Consider the following 27,343-nt stretch of genomic DNA (forward strand, 5'->3'; position numbering starts at 1 on the left):
AAAAAAAAACATTAAACTCCAGAATTAAGGATTTCTTTGCAACACTGCAAAAAATTAATAAGGGGCAATCTAAACATTGTATCTTCCCCAAAATGGTATCAATAAAAATGTCAACTCATGACGCAAAAGAATAAGCCCTTACGCGGCCTCATTGACCAAAAATCGAAAATGTTACAGGTCTCGTAAAATGGCGACGGACACAAGAGAATTTTTTTTTCATCGCTTACATGAAAAAAATCTATACATGTTTGGTATCGCCATAATAGTACTAACCTAGAGAATCATATTGCCAGGTCCTTTTACCATATAGTGAACATGGTAGAAAAAAAACTAAAACAATTGTGGAATTGCATTTTGTTTTTTGCAGTTTTGCCACACTTCATATATCATTGACAATATGGATTTTCACATGTTGATTATAGTCACACCAGGATTTCCACATGTTTCTTTATGGTTGGTTCATCCAGTCCTAAGGTCTCCTGTGTGTTTCACTATTTGTGCTATATTGTAAACCTTATCATTTGCCTGAATTGCCCTAGATGCTTGTCTTGTCGTTTCTGTAAGGTCCATTTGAAGAAAAGTGGCATTTTAGTAACCACTAACTTCTAGGGTGCCGATACTACAGTAGATACAGTGCTGTGAAAAAGTATTTGCCCCTTCCTGATTTCTTATTCTTTTGCATGTTTGTCACATTTATAAACTGCATTTTGTGGTTACTTGTGTTATCTTTGTCTAATATTTATATTTGTTTTGTGATCTGAAACATTTAAGTGCGAAAAACATGCAAAAGAATAAGAAATCAGGAAGGGGGCAAACACTTTTTAACACCACTGTATGTAGGTAAGGAGTTTTTTTTTTACTACAACACTGAATGTATATACACACTAAGTTATCAAGTGTTCGGCCAGTATACTTAAACGCAACTCCCTATGGGACCGCTATGGGCTCCACAACCACCCCAGGAGTGTAAAGGGTAATTCAGTGGCACACAGTTGCTGCAAGTTATTGGGCACCTTCTCTTGAGATATGTGGTCAATGTTGTTGACTCTTATAGAGTTTTCATGATGTCCCTAGTGCCTTGGTTTATGAGGGTCACCATACCTTGCTTTTTGAAACCATGATTGTCTACACCCTAATACTTTAACTCACAATGTTGTTTAAGGGTCAGAGGTTTAAGGGGAAAATTATCTTCAAGTTAAGGGTTCATATGTCACAAAAGCAGGTTTCCCCATCGTCTTTGGCATTGTTAACATTAACAAATAAAATAGCCGGTGACAACTCTGTGTGGTACTGCCCTTCCCTACAGCAAAAGATTGAGGGGCAAACAAGTAGTGGATGCCAAATATACAAGCTGATCATGGCGTTAACCAGTAGGGGTTTATTTGTCCCTCTCTATTACGTAAGCCTCCTTTTAGACTCAGTGAGTGACTTGTCCTTTCTTCCTCTTCTCTCTCACTGGCTCTTCCTTCCTCTTCTGTGCTTCTCTATTCTGGGCATATCATTTTCCCTGTCTCTATTTTTCATCCTTGTTAACTCTTCTCTTTTTTCCTGATCCCTCTGTTTCTCCCTGTCTGTCTCTTTATCTCTGGTTTTCGCATAGTCTCGTACTATATTTCACTGTCTCTCTCTCCTTATACGGTATGTCACTATTGGTTTACAATCCACAATTTTTCTCCATATTTCTGTTTTAGGCTGTCTCTGTGTCTCTCAGAACCTATTCAGGACCCCACATATGTGTGTGAGTATGTCTCTGCCTCTCCCTCTCTGTCTCTCTCTCACACCTTGCTCTCTATAATAATAAAGCAGATAATCAGGTGTTTTAGTTCCTGTCAGCTGTCACACAACGCCATGACTCCACCTTCTACTTGGTAATCCAGGAAGAGAGGACAGCAGAGCGATCTGATAGCTCAATGATGGCTGCAGAGCGCACTCCCAGCAGGAGAAAGCAATGTATTCTTAGGAGGACTTTCCAGAGATTCCCCTTTGGGAAATGTGAGCGCAGATCCCGCAGCAGCAGCAGCAGCAGTTACGGTAAGTGGCGGTACCGCATGTGGTCACTAAGCTGGAAACAGGGAGCTTTACAGTACAGGGGGCGGTGGAGGTGGCTCTATCTGTGGTCATGACTGTGGATTAGGAGCTTAGTGGTTAACATTGTTGTCATGCAGCATGAGGGTCATGAGAGTGAACAACTGCAGTGTTGTTACCCCTGACATCGCAGGATCATCACACCCCAAAGCACAGCATTCAGCCAAAGACGTAAACTCCATTCACCAATGTAAGTGAAAACTGCCCTCACAATATTACATATGATAGGCATGATATTCCTGTTCATAGGAGCAGTATTATAGTAGTTATATTCTTGTATATAGAGGGCAGTATTATAGTAGTTATATTCTTGTACATAGGTTCAGTATTATAGTAGCTATATTCTTGTACATAGGGGGCAGTATTATAGTAGTTATATTCTTGTACATAGGGGGCAGTATTATAGTAGTTATATTCTTGTACATAGGGGGCAGTATTATAGTAGTTATATTCTTGTACATAGGGGCAGTATTATAGTAGTTATATTCTTGTACATATGAGCAGTATTATAGTAGTTATATTCTTGTATATAGAGGGCAGTATTATAGTAGTTATATTCTTGTACATAGGAGCAGTATTATAGTAGTTATATTCTTGTACATAGGGGTAGTATTATAGTAGTTATATTCTTGTACATAGGGGGCAGTATTATAGGAGTTATATTCTTGTACATAGGAGCAGTATTATAGTAGTTATATTCTTGTACATAGGGGGCAGTATTATAGTAGTTATATTCTTGTACATAGGGGGCAGTATTATAGTAGTTATATTCTTGTACATAGGGGGCAGTATTATAGTAGTTATATTCTTGTACATAGGGGCAGTATTATAGTAGTTATATTCTTGTACATATGAGCAGTATTATAGTAGTTATATTCTTGTATATAGAGGGCAGTATTATAGTAGTTATATTCTTGTACATAGGAGCAGTATTATAGTAGTTATATTCTTGTACATAGGGGTAGTATTATAGTAGTTATATTCTTGTACATAGGGGCAGTATTATAGTAGTTATATTCTTGTACATATGAGCAGTATTATAGTAGTTATATTCTTGTACATATGAGCAGTATTATAGTAGTTATATTTTTGTACATAGGGGGCAGTATTATAGTAGTTATATTCTTGTACATAGGGGGCAGTATTATAGTAGTTATATTCTTGTACATAGGAGCAGTATTATAGTAGTTATATTCTTGTACATAGGGGTAGTATTATAGTAGTTATATTCTTGTTCATAGGGGCAGTATTATAGTAGTTATATTCTTGTACATAGGAGCAGTATTATAGTAGTTATATTCTTGTACATATGAGCAGTATTATAGTAGTTATATTCTTGTACATAGGGGGCAGTATTATAGTAGTTATATTCTTGTACATAGGGGGCAGTATTATAGTAGTTATATTCTTGTACATAGGGAGCAGTATTATAGTAGTTATATTCTTGTACATAGGGGACAGTTTTATAGTAGTTATATTCTCGTATATAGGCGGCAGTATTATAGTAGTTATATTCTTGTACATAGGAGCAGTATTATAGTAGTTATATTCTTGTACATAGGGGGCAGTATTATAGTAGTTATATTTTTGTACATAAGGGGCAGTATTATAGTAGTCATATTCTTGTACATAGGGGGCCGTATTATAGTAGTTATATTCTTGTACATAGGGGGCAGTATTATAGTAGTTATATTCTTGTACATAGGGGGCAGTATTATAGTAGTTATATTCTTGTACATAGGGGCAGTTTTATAGTAGTTATATTCTTGTATATAGAGGGCAGTATTATAGTAGTTACATTCTTGTACATAGGAGCAGTATTATAGTAGTTATATTCTTGTACATAGGGGTAGTATTATAGTAGTTATATTCTTGTACATAGGGGCAGTATTATAGTAGTTATATTCTTGTACATATGAGCAGTATTATAGTAGTTATATTCTTGTACATAGGGGGCCGTATTATAGTAGTTATATTCTTGTACATAGGGGGCAGTATTATAGTAGTTATATTCTTGTACATATGAGCAGTATTATAGTAGTTATATTCTTGTACATAGGGGGCAGTATTATAGTAGTTATATTCTTGTACATAGGGGGCAGTATTATAGTAGTTATATTCTTGTACATAGGGAGCAGTATTATAGTAGTTATATTCTTGTACATAGGGGACAGTTTTATAGTAGTTATATTCTCGTATATAGGCGGCAGTATTATAGTAGTTATATTCTTGTACATAGGAGCAGTATTATAGTAGTTATATTCTTGTACATAGGGGGCAGTATTATAGTAGTTATATTTTTGTACATAAGGGGCAGTATTATAGTAGTCATATTCTTGTACATAGGGGGCCGTATTATAGTAGTTATATTCTTGTACATAGGGGGCAGTATTATAGTAGTTATATTCTTGTACATAGGGGGCAGTATTATAGTAGTTATATTCTTGTACATAGGGGCAGTTTTATAGTAGTTATATTCTTGTATATAGAGGGCAGTATTATAGTAGTTATATTCTTGTACATAGGAGCAGTATTATAGTAGTTATATTCTTGTACATAGGGGTAGTATTATAGTAGTTATATTCTTGTACATAGGGGCAGTATTATAGTAGTTATATTCTTGTACATATGAGCAGTATTATAGTAGTTATATTCTTGTACATAGGGGGCCGTATTATAGTAGTTATATTCTTGTACATAGGGGGCAGTATTATAGTAGTTATATTCTTGTACATAGGGGCAGTTTTATAGTAGTTATATTCTTGTACATAGGGGGCAGTATTATAATAGTTATATTTTTGTACATAGGGGGCAGTATTATAGTAGTCATATTCTTGTACATAGGGGGTAGTAGTATAGTAGTTATATTCTTACCGTTCTCTCCTGGTTCTCCACCTACTTCTCTGACCGCTCCTTCTCTGTATCTTTTGCCGGCTCCTCTTCCCCTCCTCATCCTCTTACTATCGGGGTTCCTCAGGGCTCAGTCCTAGGCCCCCTCCTCTTCTCTCTGTACACTGCCCCTATTGGACAAACAATCAGCAGATCTGGGTTCCAGTATCCTCTCTACGCTGTCGACACCCAACTATACACCTCTTCACCTGCCATCACCCCTGCCCTAATACAAAATACCAGTGATTGTCTGTCCGCTGTCTCTAACATCATGTCCTTCCTATATCTTAAACTGAATCTCTCCAAAACTGAACTTCCTGTGTTTCTCCCCTCCACTAACCCAACTCTACCTAACATCGAAATTACCTTGGAGGGTTCAACCATAACTCCCAAGCGTCATGCCCGCTGCCTTGGGTCATATTCGACACTAACCTTTCCTTTACTCCCTATATCCGATCACTCACTCGCTCATGTCACCTGCATCTTAAAAACATCTCCAGAATCCGACCTTTTCTCTCCTTTGAAACTGCTAAAACTCTTACTGTCGCTCTTATTCACTCTCGTCTGGACTACTGCAACTCTCTACTGATCGTTCTCCCTCTTACCAAACTTTCTCCTCTCCAATCCGTCCTGAATGCGGCAGCCAGGGTCGTATTTCTGTACAGCCGCTTCACCGATGCCTCCATCTTGTACCAGTCTTTACACTGGTTGCCAGTCCGCCTCAGGGTCCAATATAAACTCATTGCTCTCACCCACAAAGCTCTCCACAGTTCTGCGCCACCTTATATCTCCTCTCTCATCTCTGTCTATCGCCCTACATATGCCCTCCGTTCTTCAAATGACCTAAGACTAACATCCCCCATAATCCGAACCTCGCACCTCCGTCTCCAAGACTTCTCTTGTGCTGCGCCAGTTCTCTAGAATGCACTACCCCAGGCAATCCGACTGATGCTTAGCCCCCATGTCTTCAAGCGTGCTTTAAAAACCCATCTCTTTAAACAAGCCTACCACCTCAACTACTCAGTAAATTAACTTTCCCCTGTTCCCTCGTTCTAAATATCATTCAGTATCTGTTCCCTACTCTTCATCTGTTTCCACACCCTCCATGCACAAGATAACTGCACTCGGTACTCGAGTATTGCACTTAAACATACAGGCTGATGACCGGATCATACAGCTTTATATGAAAATCCCTATTTATTAGAATTGCCGGACCTGAAATAACAAGCACTTTTCACCTATTGTGTCCCCCCCCATTTCCTTGTAGATTGTAAGCTTGCGAGCAGGGACCTCACTCCTAATGTAACTGTTTAAACTGTCCTTAAATTGTGTTGAATTTATTGTCTGTACATGTCCCCGCTTAATTGTAAAGTGCTGCGGAATTTGTTGGAGCTATATAAATAAAAAAATATTATTATTATACATAGGGGGCAGTATTATAGTAGTTATATTCTTGTACATAGGGAGCAGTATTATAGTAGTTATATTCTTGTACATAGGGGGCAGTATTATAGTAGTTATATTCTTGTACATAGGGGGCAGTATTATAGTAGTTATATTCTTGTACATAGGGGGCAGTATTATAGTAGTTATATTCTTGTACATAGGGGGCAGTATTATAGTAGTTATATTCTTGTATATAGAGGGCAGTATTATAGTAGTTATATTCTTGCACATAGGGGGCAGTATTATAGTAGTTATATTCTTGTACATAGGAGCAGTATTATAATAGTTATATTACATAGGAGCAGTATTATAGTAGTTATATTCTTGTACATAGGGGACAGTATTATAGTAGTTATATTCTTGTACATAGGGGGCAGTATTATAGTAGTTATATTCTTGTACATAGGGGACAGTATTATAGTAGTTATATTCTTGTACATAGGGGCAGTATTATAGTAGTTATATTCTTGTACATAAGGGGCCGTATTATAGTAGTTATATTCTTGTACATAGAAGCAGTTTTATAGTAGTTATATTCTCGTATATAGGCGGCAGTATTATAGTAGTTATATTCTTGTACATAGGAGCAGTATTATAGTAGTTATATTCTTGTACATAGGGGGCAGTATTATAGTAGTTATATTTTTGTACATAAGGGGCAGTATTATAGTAGTCATATTCTTGTACATAGGGGGCCGTATTATAGTAGTTATATTCTTGTACATAGGGGGCCGTATTATAGTAGTTATATTCTTGTACATAGGGGGCAGTATTATAGTAGTTATATTCTTGTACATAGGGGCAGTTTTATAGTAGTTATATTCTTGTACATAGGGTGCAGTATTATAATAGTTATATTTTTGTACATAGGGGGCAGTATTATAGTAGTCATATTCTTGTACATAGGGGGTAGTAGTATAGTAGTTATATTCTTACCGTTCTCTCCTGGTTCTCCACCTACTTCTCTGACCGCTCCTTCTCTGTATCTTTTGCCGGCTCCTCTTCCCCTCCTCATCCTCTTACTATCGGGGTTCCTCAGGGCTCAGTCCTAGGCCCCCTCCTCTTCTCTCTGTACACTGCCCCTATTGGACAAACAATCAGCAGATCTGGGTTCCAGTATCCTCTCTACGCTGTCGACACCCAACTATACACCTCTTCACCTGCCATCACCCCTGCCCTAATACAAAATACCAGTGATTGTCTGTCCGCTGTCTCTAACATCATGTCCTTCCTATATCTTAAACTGAATCTCTCCAAAACTGAACTTCCTGTGTTTCTCCCCTCCACTAACCCAACTCTACCTAACATCGAAATTACCTTGGAGGGTTCAACCATAACTCCCAAGCGTCATGCCCGCTGCCTTGGGTCATATTCGACACTAACCTTTCCTTTACTCCCTATATCCGATCACTCACTCGCTCATGTCACCTGCATCTTAAAAACATCTCCAGAATCCGACCTTTTCTCTCCTTTGAAACTGCTAAAACTCTTACTGTCGCTCTTATTCACTCTCGTCTGGACTACTGCAACTCTCTACTGATCGTTCTCCCTCTTACCAAACTTTCTCCTCTCCAATCCGTCCTGAATGCGGCAGCCAGGGTCGTATTTCTGTACAGCCGCTTCACCGATGCCTCCATCTTGTACCAGTCTTTACACTGGTTGCCAGTCCGCCTCAGGGTCCAATATAAACTCATTGCTCTCACCCACAAAGCTCTCCACAGTTCTGCGCCACCTTATATCTCCTCTCTCATCTCTGTCTATCGCCCTACATATGCCCTCCGTTCTTCAAATGACCTAAGACTAACATCCCCCATAATCCGAACCTCGCACCTCCGTCTCCAAGACTTCTCTTGTGCTGCGCCAGTTCTCTAGAATGCACTACCCCAGGCAATCCGACTGATGCTTAGCCCCCATGTCTTCAAGCGCGCTTTAAAAACCCATCTCTTTAAACAAGCCTACCACCTCAACTACTCAGTAAATTAACTTTCCCCTGTTCCCTCGTTCTAAATATCATTCAGTATCTGTTCCCTACTCTTCATCTGTCTCCACACCCTCCATGCACAAGATAACTGCACTCGGTACTCGAGTATTGCACTTAAACATACAGGCTGATGACCGGATCATACAGCTTTATATGAAAATCCCTATTTATTATAATTGCCGGACCTGAAATAACAAGCACTTTTCACCTATTGTGTCCCCCCCCATTTCCTTGTAGATTGTAAGCTTGCGAGCAGGGACCTCACTCCTAATGTAACTGTTTAAACTGTCCTTAAATTGTGTTGAATTTATTGTCTGTACATGTCCCCGCTTAATTGTAAAGTGCTGCGGAATTTGTTGGAGCTATATAAATAAAAAATTATTATTATTATACATAGGGGGCAGTATTATAGTAGTTATATTCTTGTACATAGGGGGCAGTATTATAGTAGCTCTTCCTCCTCCATTACTTCCTCGGCTCTTGCACCCTCACTAACAGTTTTTCTGGTATCACCAGCCCCCTCGATCGCAGTAATCCACCCTCACTTGGCATCCGCCTGTGTGACGACAGTCTGGAACTTTTAGACATTGTTATCCCTTCGCATCCTCCTCTTCCTCTGGGACCACCACCTCCTCCCGCAGGCTATTCAAAGTCTGCTCCAGCATGTAGATGACCGGAATAGTGATGCTGATGATGATATTGTCAATGCTAACCATCTTAGTAGCCATTTTGAAACTGTGCAGAAGGGTACAGAGGTCCTTAATCTGTGCCCACTCCGTAAACGTCATATGCCTCACGTCCCTACTGCCCAGGGCATACGTCATGACATGCTGCGTCAGGGCTCTTTGCTGCTGCCACAGTCACTGCAACATGTGCAGAGTGGAATTCCACTGTGTCGGCACATTGCATATCAACCTATTAACTGGCATGGACAAAGAGCTCTGCATCGATGCAAGTCAATGACCCGAGGGGTTGCGAACTGCGGAAGTGAGCACACAGCTTCTGTGCTTTCTGCAGCAGCTCATCCAGGCCAGGATAGTGGCAGAGAAATCGCTGTACCACCAGGTTGAGGACGTGAGCCATGCAAGGCATGTGTGTGAGCTTGCCTTGGCGTAGGGCCGCCACAAGGTTCTCACCATTATCAGAAACAGCCTTCCCTGGATCCAGGTTCAGGGGAGACAGCAATTGCTGAAACTGAGCGTGGAGAGCTGTCCACAACTCTTCAGATGTATGACTGCCATCTCCAAGACATATTAATTTGAAGACTGCCGGATTGCGGTGAGCCCTGGCTGCACAGTATGGAGATGGTGTGGATTGGCTCTGCAGTGTTGGAACGCGTGTCTCGTTAAGGCAGAGGTTGAGTGCGCAGGTGGAGGCCCTAGAGGAGGTGGAGAAGGCAGAAGCAGTGGAGGAAGTGGGAAATACAGAGGTTTATTCTGCAAGCCTTGGGGATTCCAAGATTTGTGGAGCAGCCCCTTCCCCGCCTGTCCCCACAGCCACCAGAGTCACCCAGTGCCCAGTCAGCGAGATGTAACGCCCTTGGCCATGATTACTCGTCCAGGTGTCTGTGGTGAAATGCACCCTGGCACACGTAGATTTAGTCAAGGAACGGGTGATCTTGTCATGCACAATGTAGGAAAGACTAAGTGCAACACGAAGGGATGAGGAGAAGGGAGCCCAGACACTAGGGAAAGGGGAAGTAGAGACCGCTAGGCTGATCTAATATCACCCTGTCTGCCCTACCGTCCCTATATTGGTTCCTCACCAATCACCGAACTGGAAACCTAAGCCCTGGAAATCCCTAGAGCAAGGCCCTGCATAGGGAAAGGGGGGGGGGGGTGAAGACTGGTCAGTCACCACTATAAACTAAAGACAACAAGGGTGACCAACACAGGGGGGAGAAACTTAGCTTGAGCCAACTTCAGAGAGATTACACCAAACGTCCTCTGAAGCACCAGAGAGGAAGTAAGCCTAATGCAATAGCTTCAAGCCTTCACAAGGGAACATGTGAATATCACCCTGCAGCAAACTGAAAGTATTTAAACACCCAGGCCAGGGTGTCAATCAGAGCAGGAGGGAGGTAGCCACTTGTTCCTAAAGTAAGACTGATTTAAGGCGGTGTCTGTAATGCCAAACAAAGTGATCCTCTGCAGCCAGCTGCAGAGTGACTATCTGTCACATCTGACACTCCCGTGACAGATGTCTGCAACATGCTGGTTTAGCGCAGGCACAGCTTTCTTAGAGAAGTAATGGCGACTGGGAATCTGGTACTGGGGGACTGCGATGGCCATCAGCTTTTGGAAACCGTCTGTATCTACCAAGCGGAAAGGCAGCATTTCCGTGGCTAACAGATTGGAGATGGTGGAGTTCAACCTCTTTGTTTCCTCTTACACGAGAAAGCTATCTTTTACGTGACCACAACTGCGGGACCGAAGGCTGGCTGCAGTGCTGAGAGAGGGCGGAGTACAGTGAGCTGGACAAACTGCTGGACTGTGAGTGAGGTGCAGGCAGAGATGTTACGATGGATTGATAAAGTTGTGGTGTGCTTGTTTTCTGAGATCAGTCAAAACCAGCAGGTATGTCCGCTTCTGTTACAGCTGACGGGCTGTCACTCAGCCTGACTGGAGCGGGTAAAGAACCAGAGGTTCTGCGGTTGGAGACCTACGTGACAAAACTTGGCACGGAAACAGAGGAGGAGGAAGAAGCAGCAGATGCGGTTGATGGGGCAACTGATGGTTGTTGAGGTGCGCTGGTCCGCATTTGATCGCAGTGAGATTGCCTGCGTAACGCATGTTGATGGAGCATGTGACGGTTCATTCATGTAGTAGTCAAATTATTGCACTTTTTCCCTGTACCGATTTTTTTTTTTTTGCAAAGTTGGCAGGTAACGTGAGTTGGCTCATCCTTTGCGGTGTCAAAAAAGGCCCATGCTAAGCAACCCTTCCTGCCCCTGCGAGTTGCAGACCCGCGACCACTGCTGGCCAAAGCCACAGTTGTGGCTAAGGATGCAGTGATCTTTGTACTTGCATCACTCCATGACTGCGCTGTAGGGCGAAACGTAACCCCCTCATCTTCCTCCTCCTCCACCTCCTCAGATGAGCTAATCGGCCGCGTGCCTCTGGGTTCATAGCAAGTGGGATCTACAACCTCATCATCATCCAATGTGTTATCCCATTCCTCGCCCTGAGAGTCACCCTCCTCCTCTTCTTGACCTGACAGCACAGTACAGTCCGCGTGAGCCTCAGGTATCTGAGTCTCATCAGGATCACCTCCCATGCAGTTAACGTCTGGTCACGAAGATCAGGAACCTGCTCGGACCCTAATCCGTCTTGACCCGGATCCAATTTAAAAAAAGTTGGGCTTCGGTACAGATGCTTTCCTCCTCCCCTTGACTCTGTGACTTTGGAGTACACTTCTGATGCCCATGGTGTAGAATGGGTGAACAGTTCTACAGACTCGCCCATCTGTGGTTCCCTACAGTCAGTTGGGCGGTTGGAGAGTTGTGACGCTGGGGGGAAGCATGGGTAATTGGGGTGCCACCTCTGATGTTGAGGTGGAGGAAGAAGAGGAGAGGGCACTGGAAGCAGAGCTTGCCATCCACTGGAGCACCCGCTCTTTCTGGCCCTTAACAAGGCGTATCGCTGTGCGGCTGCCAAAGAAAGGGAGTGGAGTAACAGAAGTTGTCAGTTGTCTTTGGATAGGACATGACGGTGTTGGTTCACTAGAGCTTTCACTAACATTATCACCTACACTACGTATACACTGAACACCAAGCCCTTGCTTTTTCCCACTCATGTTGCTCAGACACTGTAGTAAGAGCACGCTATTAGCAAAACAAAATTAGATTTTTTTACTCTGCACACAGCTGAATTTCAGCGGCACTAAATGACAAGGTGAGATATGGCGTGCTTTATCACGTTAGTCACAGAAAAAAATTGATTTTTGTACTCTGCACTCAGGAGCTCTGCATACAGCTGAATTTCACAGCAACAAAATGACAAGGTGGGCTATGGCGTGCTGAATCACATTAGCAACTGACACTAAATAGATTTTTAAAGGTGTACTCGTACATGGAGCACAATAGAAGCAATGCACAACAGACTTCTATGACATGGGCCCTGCTGTCCTTTTCTGGACCTGACTAATTGCACAAGAAAAAAAAATCTGCTGGAAGGTTGTTTTCACAGCCACACAGGACACTAGCTATCTAAACTATCTGACTTAGAAGCAACCGCCTAGCTAACTAGCTAAAATCTCTAATGAATCCCGGAGCAGACCTGGAGCAGCCTCTCTGATCTCTTATAGTCACAAATTGGCACTAAAAGAACATGGCCGCTCTTTATATAGAGAGGGACATGTGATTTCAGAAGCCAATGGCACAAGCCCTTGTGTCTGGACATTGTGGATGGTTCCTGCGCCCTGATTGGCTAGTCGCAATTTGCACACATAAAGTTAGGGAAAAAAAATACAAGCATGCCGCTCCTCTGGGCTCTCCCCACCCCTCCCCTCATCAAATACGTCCCCCCTATCCCGCTCATCAAACACCACTATTCTAGCCAAAGTGATAAAAATATTGTAGTGGAAGAGCAATAATTTCCTGCATTTTTACCGAATTTTACCAAATTTTGCCAATTTTAAGAAAAAATACTCATGCTTCCGATCACGAATCCGAATGTGCCATATTTGAAATTGGCAACCGTTTTCCAAACATATTCACTTATCTCTATTCTTGTACATAGAGCCAGTATTATAGTAGTTATATTCCTGTACATAGGGGCAGTATTATAGTAGTTATATTCTTGTACATAGGGGGCAGTATTATAGTAGTTATATTCTTGTACATAGGGGCAGTATTATAGTAGTTATATTCCTGTACATAGGAGCAGTATTATAGTAGTTATATTCTTGTACATAGGAGCAGTATTATAGTAGTTATATTCTTTTATACATAGGGGCAGTATTATAGCAGTTACATTCTTGTACATAGGGGGGCAGTATTATAGTAGTTATATTCTTGTACATAGGGGGCAGTATTATAGTAGTTATATTCTTGTACATAGGGGGCAGTATTATAGTAGTTATATCCTTGTACATAGGGGGCAGTATTATAGTATTTATATTCTTGTACATAGGAGCAGTATTATAGTAGTTATATTCCTGTACATAGGGGCAGTATTATAGTAGTTATATTCTTGTACATAGGAGCAGTATTATAGTAGCTATATTCTTGTACATAAGGGCGGTATTATAGTAGTTATATTCTTGTACATAGGAGCAGTATTATAGTAGTTATATTCTTGTACATAGGAGCAGTATTATAGTAGATATATTCTTGCATACAGGAGCAGTATTATAGTAGTTATATTCTTGTACATAGGGTGCAGTATTATAGTAGTTATATTCTTGTACATAGGGGGCAGTATTATAGTAGTTATATTCTTGTACATAGGGTGCAGTATTATAGTAGTTATATTCTTGTACATAGGGTGCAGTATTATAGTAGTTATATTCTTGTACATAAGAGGCAGTATTATAGTAGTTATATTCTTGTACATAAGAGGCAGTATTATAGTAGTTATATTCTTGTACATAAGAGGCAGTATTATAGTAGTTACATTCTTGTACATAGGGGGACAGTATTATAATAGTTATATTCTTGTACATAGGGGCAGTATTATAGTAGTTATATTCTTGTACACAAGAGGCAGTATTATAGTAGTTATATTCTTGTACACAAGAGGCAGTATTATAGTAGTTATATTCTTGTACATAGCGGGCAGTATTATAATAGTTATATCCTTGTACATAGGGGGCAGTATTATAGTATTTATATTCTTGTACATAGGAGCAGTATTATAGTAGTTATATTCCTGTACATAGGGGCAGTATTATAGTAGTTATATTCTTGTACATAGGAGCAGTATTATAGTAGCTATATTCTTGTACATAAGGGCGGTATTATAGTAGTTATATTCTTGTACATAGGAGCAGTATTATAGTAGTTATATTCTTGTCCATAGGGGGCAGTATTATAGTAGATATATTCTTGTACATAGGGGGCAGTATTATAGTAGTTATATTCTTGTACATAAGAGGCAGTATTATAGTAGTTATATTCTTGTACATAAGAGGCAGTATTATAGTAGTTACATTCTTGTACATAGGGGGACAGTATTATAATAGTTATATTCTTGTACATAGGGGCAGTATTATAGTAGTTATATTCTTGTACACAAGAGGCAGTATTATAGTAGTTATATTCTTGTACACAAGAGGCAGTATTATAGTAGTTATATTCTTGTACATAGCGGGCAGTATTATAATAGTTATATTCTTGTCCATAGGGGCAGTATTATAGTAGTTATATTCTTGTCCATAGGGGGCAGTATTATAGTAGATATATTCTTGTACATAGGGGGCAGTATTATAGTAGTTATATTCTTGTACATAGGGGGCAGTATTACCGTAGTTATATTCTTGTACATAGGGGGCAGTATTATAGTAGTTATATTCTTGTACATAGGGGGCAGTATTATAGTAGTTATATTCTTGTATATAGGGGCAGTATTATAGTAGTTATATTCTTGTACATAGGGGGCAGTATTATAGTAGTTATATTCTTGTACATAGGGGGCAGTATTATAGTAGTTATATTCTTGTATATAGGGGCAGTATTATAGTAGTTATATTCTTGTACATAGGGGGCCGTAATGATTCTATATAATTTCTTTGTGAGTTCTCAATGACTTTTGCTCCAATTACCAGAATTTTGATTTTAATTCCAAATTTTTGACCTCTGGTGAAGTATCAGTGCTTCTAGTTTTTACACTTTAGATAACTGTTTTTCCACCCAGAATGACCCTTGGATACAACACAGAGCTGCTGCCTGGATACAGGTGTATCAGAAAACATAGCACATTTGTACACTACGTACAGTGTGTGTATCATTGTATATGTGACTGTAACGTATAGTGTGTAATATACAGTGTGTGTGTCTATAACACATAGTGTGTAACCTTCACATATAATAATCCCGGCTTTGCAGATGGGCGTTTATAGGTAGCCATGTCTCCGCTCCTTCATGTTGTGTTGGGTCTGTTATGCCTTTGTTCTCGGCAGCACATTGCTTGTACACAGCAGATGTGCTGTAGTGATGGTATCCGCCATCGTTCTGTCCCCATCATTCAGGTGATAATCGGCCCCTGTTTAACAGTCTTACATTGGGGCCCCTGTTCTGCTCCTTGCCCAGGGCCACGCTTTATCTCTGTATCTAGGGCCAGTTGTAGATTAGTAGACAGCTGGGATGGGATATTTGCGGAGCGGCCTCACATACCAGGATATTGTGATCATTAGTCAGACAGGTTGGGGCAGATATAACTATAAACTTCTCTCCCTCAGGAGAAATCTAGGAGGTGCCAAGTGAGCCGCACCTACCGGGGTCTCCACTGAGGGTAGTATAGGGGCCGGGCTGTGGGAGGCTCATTAGTGGCTTTTAGTGAGCCAGGGTGATGGGGTGTGAATTGCATAATTGCAGTACCTGCTGGCAACCAGTAGGTGGCGTAATGTGGACTTTTGTACAGGATATATGAAATCCTACTGGACGCAGGACAATAAACAGTTAATCGCTCGCTCTCAGTCATGCCACTGATTCCTGAAGTAGTTGGACTGGTTTTTCCAGCAGGGCTCACAGACACAAAAGAAGATTTCCATTAATGGCCCCAGCCAGAACATACAGCCATTGTGTGAGTGCAAACAGGGGGTCATCTAGTCACCCCCCCCCCCCCTCTTATATGCCATTGTTGACTTTCAGCTGCACTACCAGACCCAGCCTATCTACAGGGGTGGCGCTGTTTTTCACATTCTGAATGATCTTTCAGGAAGACTTGAGAATGCACATACATACAGGACGCAACCTTATAACAACTGCTTACATTAAGTGTCCGGAGAGTGAACCCCACAAGCAATGCCCCTCACAAACAAAACTCCTTTACCCAAGAAAAATTGCCCTTATTGCAGCCTTCTTATAGATTCATATTTTGTCTTCCTCCGGACACCACTAGGGGGGAGCTCACTACATGTCTATGTATACAGCTGGAAATGAAAGTAATAGGAGGAGTATAAATACATATGTGCCCCCTAGTGGCACACTGGACAATCTGGGATACAGATAAGTATTACAAATCCACAACCCAATGGCACAAATTTTGGAACTTGAAATGACATGTTCTCTATCAGACTGAGCAATGACTTCTGTCTCCTAGATGTCCACCATGCTGATGTGTCACCATCGAAAAACGAGGAAAAATGGTCACCCACCTACCCCACAGTTTCCACATTTAATGCAGTGGAACAAACAAGTATCAATGAGTCCCAGATGGTAAATGCAGGTGGCTTTGAGGACGGGGTATTTCTAGAACCATTGCCACCCATCCATCCTGTGTCTGACCTGCCGCTGTCTCCAGATCTCCCCCTCCCACGTCAAGTCTTAGACTCTATACAGATCCATGCAGACCTAGAACAACCAGACGCAGATTCCGCTTATTCTTCTGTGTCCTACCGTGAGGAACAACATCAGCGTCATGTGATATCTCCTCCATCCCCCAGCATCTCCAGCATGGGTGAGTCTCCAGCATATGGCTGAGGTTGAGGTTACTGGTGTAATAACACAGGTCTACAAAAAAAATTAAAACATTTTCAGGTGTCAAGGTTTTTTGAATGGATTTAGGGTATTTTAAGGGCACTGGATTCAAAAAGTCCCATTACTTTTGCTGAATTGGTTCTAGTTTTTGAGATAATTCATCCATGAAAATAATGCATTCCCCCAATGCGACTTGTGTGTGATAACAGATGCGATAGCTTTTGGTCTTTTGACTCTTTAACAGCGTCTTAGGTAATGAAATATCCCATATAATTATTTTAGATTTCAGTTTGTAGGCTTACAATGCTATAAAAGTGACTTTTTGAAGCGAGAATTGTACTGTAATTAACTATGAAATATCTCAGAAACTAGAGCCAGTCTGGCAAAACCAAAGTCATGTTCTTAATCAGCACCATAAACTTAATATAAACCATTCAGACATCGTTGGCACCAAAATCACTGTATACCAGTGTAATCTTTAGAATATATTCCAATGTATCTGTCAGAAAGTAAATATGAGACGCATCACATTTTTTCCCTGTTAAATTTTGGGCACTGCAATGGGGTCTACTTACACCCCTTATTAAGTTTCTAAGCAGCGATCCGCTTTGATTTCTTCTGTTTTATAGCTTTTTATTTGACACTGTCTAACCAATTTTTTTCTGGACTTTTAGAGACAGATGTGGGAGTCGATCCTGAGACAGGGGAACGCGCCATGGAATAACAGTGAGATGCAGGAAATTTAGATGAATATCTAGAACATCAATCCTGGGCATAACGCTCAATGACACTTTAAATATGAGCAATAACATTCAGTTGCCAAGGAACAGTGGGTACAAAATTGACTTCTTGTGAGTTGCCATCTTCACAAACTTTACACACTGGACATTAATCATCAATCTTCTATGGGGCAACAGACCAATTTTGCCCTTTTAAGAAAGCTGTTTCCCCGTTAGACGGTAGAAGGAACCTGCATGAAACCTCCAAGATGTGCTTTTTCTAAGACTTTGTTACAGATGGTCTGTAGGTGGCCATAAGCTAAAATAATGACCACAGTCAGATGCGTTTACATAGGACATTTTACAACGTCAGGGCAGAAATTGTCCTTGTTACCCCTAGCAAACAATCAAATGTACATGAATTCTGGTTACGGGTGATAAGGCTTGGGCAGAAGTCACCTTGTTGAGCGTTTTGCTTTGGGTGGAGGGAAGATGAAAAGTTTTTCTAAGGCTGTGTGCCCACTATGCGTTTTTTAAGTGTTTCCGCAGCGGCAGTTCCGCCGCGGAAACAATTAAAAAAAGCTTGGTAGAAGGCCTGCCATGTTCCCCAATGATAATCCGCATGTGCTGCGCACATGCTGCGGAAATTTCCGCTGCGGATTATCATTGTGGAAAAATCCGCAGCACTACCAATTATTTTGCGTAATCGCTGCGTTTTTACCGCCATTGACTTGCATTGAATCGCTTAATATCCACATGACTACATGTGCACATGCGGATATCATGCGATTCAATGTGTGGATGGTACCCAGGTCTGGAGAAGAGGAGACTCTCCTCCAGACCCGGGTACCATGGTAAGTGTAAAAAAAAAAAAAAAAAATAAATAATATTAAAATAAAAAATACATTATACTCATCTTCTGATGGCCCCCGCTCTCCATAGCGATGCGTCCTGGCTTCCCGGCAGCTTGCGATGGTCTAAAAGGACCTGCCATAACATCATCTAGTCATGTGAGGGTCACGCGACCGCTGACGTTGGCGGTCGCGTGACCTGTCACATGACTAAATGATGTCATTGAAGGTCCTTTTATACCACCGCGAGACACCGGGAAGACCAGACACATCGAATAAGGAGACCGGGGGCCATCGGAAGATGAGTTTAATTTTTTTTTTTACCATTTTTTTTTTAAACTATTACTTGGTCACACTATATATGCCGGCTGCATGGATTTATATAGTGTGACCAAGTTGTCAAGCACTTTCCAAGTGATGCTAAAATTGCTTGGAAAAGCGCTTGATAACCCACATGCGAAAATGCATGTGAAGAACGCTTTACATCCACATGTCCCTGGCAGGAAAACGCATGTACAATCCGCATGTACAATCCGCATGTACAATCCGCATGCGTTTTTTCTGCCAGGGAGATGCAGAAACGCTCAGGAAAAAATCCGGAGCATTTCTGCATCGTGGGCACATAGCCTTAGGGTTCATGCAGACGTCTGTTGATCTCTGTCCAAGCATGTACTGTTGATAATTAGGGAAAGGAAAGTAGGGGAAGGGGAAAGTGAATAAAATACAACTTATTAATGACTGTATAAAATAGTAGAAAAAAAATGTAAAATAATACACATATACCCAACTGAGGATGTATATGGAGTCACTGCTCGCTTATATAATTGTGTACTTAATAAAGCTGAGACTCACTAAGTTCCCGATTGGATCACTTGGGTATAAGTTTTTTTTTTTTATAGGGAGTCAATTATATAACCAAGCAGTGACTCCATATACATCCTCAACTGGGTGTATGTGTATTATTTTACATTTTTCTACTATTTTATACACTCATTAATAAAAGTTATATTTTATTCACTTACCCCTTCCCTTTCTGTAATTATCTACACTTTCTCAGTGTACATTTAAGTGAATAAAATCTAATGAGATTTGACAATACTACTTCTCCAAGCAAGGACTGTCCTTGGGTCTCTCGATCTGAACTTGACAGCATCATAAATTACTACGAGACTGTAGAGTTCGGGTCAGGAGAACCGTGGACAGACTGCTCGGACCAAGATCTACGGACATTTGCATGAGCTCTTAGTTTGTTACAAAAAGCAGGCGGCCTTTATCCATTTCATATCTCAAGACTTAAAAGGATTTATCTTGTGTAAATATAGTTTATTGAAACGAGCACATCCTGTGATCATATTTTGTGTTGCACATCCTATGGGAATTTGATCTCTAGGGACCGCAATGGGCTCAAATCTCACCCCCAGATTTCAATAAATGTGTGCAAGTATTTTACAATTTAAACCATAAATTAGTTTGTGTTTACACTTTTTTCACCACGGTTAGCAAAACTGACGGTTTTGACGCTATTCTTCACACAATTGCACCAAGAATGGAAAGTGTGAACGCTCCCTGATCGGTAACTTGTATTTTACGCTACGTATCGTGTCACTAGGTTTTATAGAGGGGAAAAATAAAATATTTTGCCTTATGAAGCATTGAATTACATTTTGTTTTTTTTGGTGTTTATCTCCGACATGTAAAAAAACAAACAAAAAAACATAGGTGTAAATCTTTCTATTCTTTTACTCCAGTCACACCCAGAGATGCAATCCAAAATTTAGCAGCATGCTACAATAAATATTCTATAATATAACAATTACACATACCAGATGGCAAATAGTCATGGGTGATTGCAGCTCTGGATGTGACTGGAGTAAAATGTTGCCTGGTTGTTGAAGCTTTGTGATCTCGCGATTGGAAGCTGAAAGATGGAAGCAGACGAAACTTTAGAAACTTCTCTTTTTTATTGAAAGCAAAGTTTAAAAAAAAAAAAAAACAATCATCATATACAGACAAGAGTCAAAACCACACAGAAAAAGAAAAAAATTCAAGTAAAAGGATGTAAAAAAAAAGGATTAAACAGCAGCAATGGAAAAAAACCCTGAACAGTGCAAAAATGGGGGAAAAATCTCTGATCGCCTTATTTTAGGATCAGCGAATTAGAAGGCTGGAATGTCATGTGACAGGTGGAAAATGTTTCACCTACAATGTATCGATCCTGAGTAACACTGTTTCTACTCCGGTCACATCCAAGGCAAGTACGAAGCTGAGGTCCCATAATGCACTGCGCTCCAATGCATTATGGGAAAAAACTCAAATTGGCGGCTGTATGTGCGTAACTACCGCAAGGAAGAAGGCAAGATTACTGGAAAAAGAGTAATGGAGGGAGCAGCCTCTTGTGCGCCACCCGGAGGTCACCACGGATGATTGAACGGGTCATTACAATTGTCCCATCCGGATCACAGGTCTCTGAATTGGCGCCACCAGACCCGGGTTATTGCCGTGTGAACGTCAGTATGTGCAAATGATGGGAGGAGCTGTCCATCTCTGGCCTCTAGTTAATGGGCTCATAGCTGGAGTAAATGCTTTTCTTCTTCAACGAGACCACGATGGCTCCAACTATCAACAACAGCAGTGGAGTCCCCAGCGCCACCGCCATGATACAGATCACCAGGATGGAGAAAGAGTCACGAGGGGGAACGCCGTATCCCACCAGAGCCGACCTGCAACCAGGAAAGTATCAGTAAGACGCTGGTCACGCACGGGATGTGGTAGGGGAGATGGAGAGCGAGGGTCAGGCAGGAGGAGACGCGGAGAGCGAGGGTCAGGCAGGAGGAGACGCGGAGAGCGAGGGTCAGGCAGGAGGAGACGCGGAGAGCGAGGGTCAGAGGGGGAAGCGGGGAACGTGACGAGCTGAGGTCAGAGGGGAGGCAGGACGAGGAGACTGGGGGGATGGGGTGGGTGATGAAGGCAGGATGTAGAGCTGATGGCACTGAGGGGGAGCATGACACCAACACTCAGGGTACACTCACCATCCTAGGAACATGTTTTTATCATAGAAGTCGCCTTCTGCAATTCCGAAAGACACATTCAGAGCTTCCATGTTGTACTGGTCGATCAGCCGCTCCCCGTAGAATGCCTGGATGATATGGGGGACGCTCAGGGTCCCGTTAACGTCTTGAGGGTCGTACACCACACACGGGAGCGAGTTTGACCTGGTGCCATTCACTGATCCGTACGCCACAGATTTCCATTGGAAATAGCCCTGGGCATGGCTGGCATTGGGAAGGTTGGGCACCAGCTCCATCATCTGGGGGTAAACAGAGCAGAGATTAACTTGACGATGTAACACACTGACGTCTGCCAGGCTCACCCGCCGGGGCCAGTCAACGCCTCTCGCCTCGCCCGCGCCGGGGCCAGTCAACGCCTCATACCTTAAAGATGGTCGGCGTGTACTCATCATCGATGGAGCGCACAGACCGCAGCTTCTTACGCCCAGACTTCTTCTCCAGTGTGACCATCTCTAGAGCAAAGCGGGACTGGTTTCCCCGGGGCTGGACCCCCGCGATGGTGAACTCCAGCTTTGTGCAGTTGGCGGTGTGGAGGAGCCGTGGCGCGGAGGTGTCCCGTCCGGGTCTGTCGTACGCAGAAACCTGAGGAGACGGACGACAGATATTACAATTCTTAAAGGGCCAGTACCCTACAGTGAGCTCTGCGGAGGCCCACAGCCGCAGTCCACCTCACCCTGAAGCTGACGCTGCCATTTCTGAAGCTCCCTGTGGGGTCAGAGGCGTCGGCTCCGGACAGGCGGAAGGAGAAGGAGGAGGCGTTGAGGGTGGTGTTGGCGTTCTCCCAGACGAAGCTGGACAGGTTGTAGGCGGGGTAAAAATACCGCTCTGCGGTGCCGGAGAAGTTGGCCGTGTTGTTCACGTCGTGATACTCGAATATCTGGGGGGAGGAGCCGGACACGTGAGCAAGTAGAGCATCATGGGAAATTACTTTTAAAGGGGGCATTTTAATGCACCCCCCCCATGGTGACTTACCCTGGTGAAGGCGAGGGCGGTGGAGTAGAGCACGCTGCCCGCTGGATCCACAGTGATGGCCCCGGAGGGATCTGCTGACAGCAGCTTGGTCCAGTTGATCCGCAGCTCGCTGTGCTGGTCCTCTGTGTATATGAGCAGCACAGTGGGGGCCCCGATGGTGCTCCAGACGTAGTGGATGGTGCTGCCATTCCCCACTGCCCGGGTGTGCAGCAGGTTCACAGAGGAGCCGGGAAAGCCAGGGTTAAACTGCAGGTAAATCTACAAAAAAGAAAACCATCGTCACCATCATGGAGGAAAGAAGGAGCGAGGTCAGACAACTGACCGGGCGGGTCCTGTCACTGACACCCGACTCCTCCGAGAGCGGATCCCCATCGGTAATGTCCTATAACTCGAGGACGGGAGCAGATCCCCATCAGTAATGTCCTATAACTCGAGGACGGGAGCGGATCCCCATCTGTAATGTCCTATAACTCGAGGACGGGAGCGGATCCCCATCGGTAATGTCCTATAACTCGAGGACGGGAGCAGATCCCCATCGGTAATATCCTATAACTCGAGGACGGGAGCGGATCCCCATCAGTAATATCCTATAACTCGAGGACGGGAGCGGATCCCCATCAGTAATGTCCTATAACTGGAGGACGGGAGCGGATCCCCATCAGTAATGTCCTATAACTGGAGGACGGGAGCGGATCCCCATCAGTAATGTCCTATAAATGGAGGACGGGAGTGGATCCCCATCAGTAATGTCTTCAATCTTCACACGTTGCGGCCTTATAGTGGCAGTACGGTGACTCTGGCGCATCCATCGCCCGTTTCCTGTACACCAGCCGATCTCAGTTCCCCTTGTTTTGGGACATGTGGGCGGAGTCACCGCTGGTGGGGGAGGAGTGCTGAGATTTCAGTTCTGTTGATGAGTCAGGCTCGGATCCCCACCCGCCTCCTCATCAATAATACACTCTGTATGTGGTAGAACTACAGCTCCCAGCATTACCACAGCACGGCTGTGCCCTATACACCATGTGTGGCCCCTTTAAGAAGATAACCAGCGGCTGTGAACTACAATTCCAAGCCTGTCCCTCAACAACAGCCCAAACGCGCGCAGAACTACAAGTCCCATTAGGGCGCGCTACAAAACAGCGAGGCAGCGGCTCTGCGGCCGCCCGGGGGATCCTGGGAGTTGTAGTCTCTCCCACAGATCACTATGAGGGGCCCATTGCTCTCTCACCTGCCGGGTCTCCTCGTCCTCAGGGGACCCCAGCACCGCGGCCACCGCCAGCAGCAGCTGCAGCCAGACCGCCGCACACATGACTGCGACCGAACACTGCCGCAGCTTCCGGCTGAGCCACGTGACTCTCAGTCAGCTGATTACTGCCGAAAGGGAGGAGCCGGAGCTCTTAAAGGGGCCATGTGCACTTGTGGTGAGAGTATTACTATAGGAAACGGCTCCCTCTGCTGGTCAGTGGAGTTCATTGATTATATTAGATGACCAGCAGAAGGAGCCATTCCTCATCCACACCTCTGGTCTTTTCTATTCATCACTCAGGTAGTCATTCTGGGCCCAGGACGACAGACGAGGCGATGACGAGATATCGTTCCCGGCCCAAGACGACAGACGAGGCGATGACGAGATATCGTTCCCGGCCCAGGACGACAGACGAGGCGATGACGAGATACCGTTTCCGGCCCAGGACGACAGACGAGGCGATGACGAGATATCGTTCCCGGCCCAGGACGACAGCCGAGGCGATGACGAGATACCGTTTCCGGCCCAGGACGACAGGCGAGGCGATGACGAGATACCGTTCCCGGCCCAGGACGACAGACGAGGCGATGACGAGATACCGTTTCCGGCGACAGGCGAGGCGATGACGAGATATCGTTTCCGGCCCAGGACGGCAGGCGAGGCGATGACGAGATATCGTTCCCGGCCCAGGACGACAGGCGAGGCGATGACGAGATACCGTTCCCGGCCCAGGACGACAGGCGAGGCGATGACGAGATACCGTTCCCGGCCCAGGACGACAGGCGAGGCGATGACGAGATACCGTTTCCGGCCCAGGACGACAGGCGAGGCGATGACGAGATACCGTTCCCGGCCCAGGACGACAGGCGAGGCGATGACGAGATACCGTTCCCGGCCCAGGACGACAGGCGAGGCGATGACGAGATACCGTTCCCGGCCCAGGACGACAGGCGAGGCGATGACGAGATACCGTTCCCGGCCCAGGACGACAGGCGAGGCGATGACGAGATACCGTTTCCGGCCCAGGACGACAGGCGAGGCGATGACGAGATACCGTTTCCGGCCCAGGACGACAGGCGAGGCGATGACGAGATACCGTTCCCGGCCCAGGACGACAGGCGAGGCGATGACGAGATACCGTTCCCGGCCCAGGACGACAGGCGAGGCGATGACGAGATACCGTTCCCGGCCCAGGACGACAGGCGAGGCGATGACGAGATACCGTTCCCGGCCCAGGACGACAGACGAGGCGATGACGAGATATCGTTCCCGGCCCAGGACGACAGACGAGGCGATGACGAGATAACGTTCCCGGCCCAGGACGACAGGCGAGGCGATGACGAGATACCGTTTCCGGCCCAGGACGACAGACGAGGCGATGACGAGATACCGTTTCCGGCCCAGGACGACAGACGAGGCGATGACGAGATATCGTTCCCGGCCCAGGACGACAGGCGAGGCGATGACGAGATACCGTTTCCGGCCCAGGACGACAGACGAGGCGATGACGAGATACCGTTCCCGGCCCAGGACGACAGGCGAGGCGATGACGAGATACCGTTCCCGGCCCAGGACGACAGGCGAGGCGATGACGAGATACCGTTCCCGGCCCAGGACGACAGGCGAGGCGATGACGAGATACCGTTTCCGGCCCAGGACGACAGGCGAGGCGATGACGAGATACCGTTTCCGGCCCAGGACGACAGGCGAGGCGATGACGAGATACCGTTCCCGGCCCAGGACGACAGGCGAGGCGATGACGAGATACCGTTCCCGGCCCAGGACGACAGGCGAGGCGATGACGAGATACCGTTCCCGGCCCAGGACGACAGACGAGGCGATGACGAGATATCGTTCCCGGCCCAGGACGACAGACGAGGCGATGACGAGATAACGTTCCCGGCCCAGGACGACAGGCGAGGCGATGACGAGATACCGTTTCCGGCCCAGGACGACAGACGAGGCGATGACGAGATACCGTTTCCGGCCCAGGACGACAGACGAGGCGATGACGAGATACCGTTTCCGGCCCAGGACGACAGACGAGGCGATGACGAGATACCGTTCCCGGCCCAGGACGACAGGCGAGGCGATGACGAGATACCGTTTCCGGCCCAGGACGACAGGCGAGGCGATGACGAGATACCGTTTCCGGCCCAGGACGACAGGCGAGGCGATGACGAGATACCGTTTCCGGCCCAGGACGACAGACGAGGCGATGACGAGATACCGTTTCCGGCCCAGGACGACAGGCGAGGCGATGACGAGATACCGTTTCCGGCCCAGGACGACAGGCGAGGCGATGACGAGATACCGTTCCCGGCCCAGGACGACAGACGAGGCGATGACGAGATACCGTTCCCGGCCCAGGACGACAGGCGAGGCGATGACGAGATAACGTTCCCGGCCCAGGACGACAGGCGAGGCGATGACGAGATACCGTTCCCGGCCCAGGACGACAGGCGAGGCGATGACGAGATACCGTTTCCGGCCCAGGACGACAGGCGAGGCGATGACGAGATACCGTTCCCGGCCCAGGACGACAGGCGAGGCGATGACGAGATACCGTTCCCGGCCCAGGACGACAGGCGAGGCGATGACGAGATACCGTTCCCGGCCCAGGACGACAGACGAGGCGATGACGAGATATCGTTCCCGGCCCAGGACGACAGACGAGGCGATGACGAGATAACGTTCCCGGCCCAGGACGACAGGCGAGGCGATGACGAGATACCGTTTCCGGCCCAGGACGACAGACGAGGCGATGACGAGATACCGTTTCCGGCCCAGGACGACAGACGAGGCGATGACGAGATACCGTTCCCGGCCCAGGACGACAGGCGAGGCGATGACGAGATACCGTTTCCGGCCCAGGACGACAGACGAGGCGATGACGAGATACCGTTCCCGGCCCAGGACGACAGGCGAGGCGATGACGAGATAACGTTCCCGGCCCAGGACGACAGGCGAGGCGATGACGAGATACCGTTCCCGGCCCAGGACGACAGGCGAGGCGATGACGAGATACCGTTTCCGGCCCAGGACGACAGGCGAGGCGATGACGAGATACCGTTCCCGGCCCAGGACGACAGACGAGGCGATGACGAGATACCGTTCCCGGCCCAGGACGACAGGCGAGGCGATGACGAGATACCGTTCCCGGCCCAGGACGACAGACGAGGCGATGACGAGATATCGTTCCCGGCCCAGGACGACAGGCGAGGCGATGACGAGATACCGTTCCCGGCCCAGGACGACAGACGAGGCGATGACGAGATATCGTTCCCGGCCCAGGACGACAGGCGAGGCGATGACGAGATACCGTTCCCGGCCCAGGACGACAGACGAGGCGATGACGAGATATCGTTCCCGGCCCAGGACGACAGGCGAGGCGATGACGAGATACCGTTCCCGGCCCAGGACGACAGACGAGGCGATGACGAGATAT

At 45.4% G+C, this 27,343-nt stretch overlaps 2 protein-coding genes across 6 annotated transcripts; one reads left to right on the plus strand and one right to left on the minus strand.

The window, feature by feature from the left end:
- Nucleotides 1–1,452: 1,452 nt before the first annotated feature.
- Nucleotides 1,453–20,266, plus strand: LOC141153969 (uncharacterized). 3 transcript variants are annotated; one of them, XM_073639296.1, is made up of 4 exons: nucleotides 1,453–1,738; nucleotides 1,824–2,031; nucleotides 16,663–17,019; nucleotides 17,714–20,266. In XM_073639296.1, the coding sequence occupies exons 1-4, from the start codon at nucleotides 1,733–1,735 to the stop codon at nucleotides 17,761–17,763; spliced, it is 621 nt and encodes a 206-aa protein (XP_073495397.1). In that variant the 5' UTR covers nucleotides 1,453–1,732; the 3' UTR covers nucleotides 17,764–20,266. The 3 variants fall into 3 exon arrangements, with proteins under 3 accessions (XP_073495397.1, XP_073495398.1, XP_073495399.1); XM_073639297.1 differs by having other exon boundaries at nucleotides 1,453–2,031; XM_073639298.1 differs by lacking the exons at nucleotides 1,453–1,738; nucleotides 1,824–2,031 and adding an exon at nucleotides 2,130–2,275.
- On the minus strand, nucleotides 19,743–24,026 carry GLMP (glycosylated lysosomal membrane protein). Of its 3 annotated transcripts, XR_012247373.1 has the most exons (7): nucleotides 23,878–24,026; nucleotides 22,650–22,907; nucleotides 22,351–22,554; nucleotides 22,041–22,259; nucleotides 21,639–21,916; nucleotides 20,813–21,329; nucleotides 20,433–20,527 (listed from the first exon to the last, which is right to left on the minus strand). XR_012247373.1 is itself a non-coding variant. In XM_073639295.1 (6 exons), the coding sequence occupies exons 1-6, from the start codon at nucleotides 23,956–23,958 to the stop codon at nucleotides 20,395–20,397; spliced, it is 1,173 nt and encodes a 390-aa protein (XP_073495396.1). In that variant the 5' UTR covers nucleotides 23,959–24,026; the 3' UTR covers nucleotides 19,743–20,394. The 3 variants fall into 3 exon arrangements, 2 of the variants coding, with proteins under 2 accessions (XP_073495396.1, XP_073495395.1); XM_073639295.1 differs by lacking the exon at nucleotides 20,813–21,329 and having other exon boundaries at nucleotides 19,743–20,527; XM_073639294.1 differs by lacking the exon at nucleotides 20,433–20,527 and having other exon boundaries at nucleotides 20,597–21,329.
- Between the last annotated feature and the right edge of the window lie 3,317 nt (nucleotides 24,027–27,343).

The sequence above is a fragment of the Phyllobates terribilis genome, unplaced genomic scaffold, assembly GCF_046119375.1.
Source record: "Phyllobates terribilis strain yellow unplaced genomic scaffold, ASM4611937v1 Scaffold_7__3_contigs__length_470593459, whole genome shotgun sequence".
NCBI lineage: Eukaryota > Metazoa > Chordata > Amphibia > Anura > Dendrobatidae > Phyllobates > Phyllobates terribilis.

Coding starts and splice junctions, on each gene's coding strand:
- LOC141153969 (XM_073639296.1), top strand. Junction 2,032..16,662: donor CAGCAGCAGCAGCAGTTACG/GTAAGTGGCGGT, acceptor TCTGTCTCCTAG/ATGTCCACCATGCTGATGTG. Junction 17,020..17,713: donor CCCCAGCATCTCCAGCATGG/GTGAGTCTCCAG, acceptor CTGGACTTTTAG/AGACAGATGTGGGAGTCGAT.
- GLMP (XM_073639294.1), bottom strand. CDS start 23,958: ATGTGTGCGGCGGTCTGGCTGCAGCTGCTGCTGGCGGTGGCCGCGGTG. Junction 22,260..22,350: donor ATGGCAGCGTCAGCTTCAGG/GTGAGGTGGACT, acceptor CCGTCTCCTCAG/GTTTCTGCGTACGACAGACC. Junction 21,917..22,040: donor ACACGCCGACCATCTTTAAG/GTATGAGGCGTT, acceptor GTTTACCCCCAG/ATGATGGAGCTGGTGCCCAA.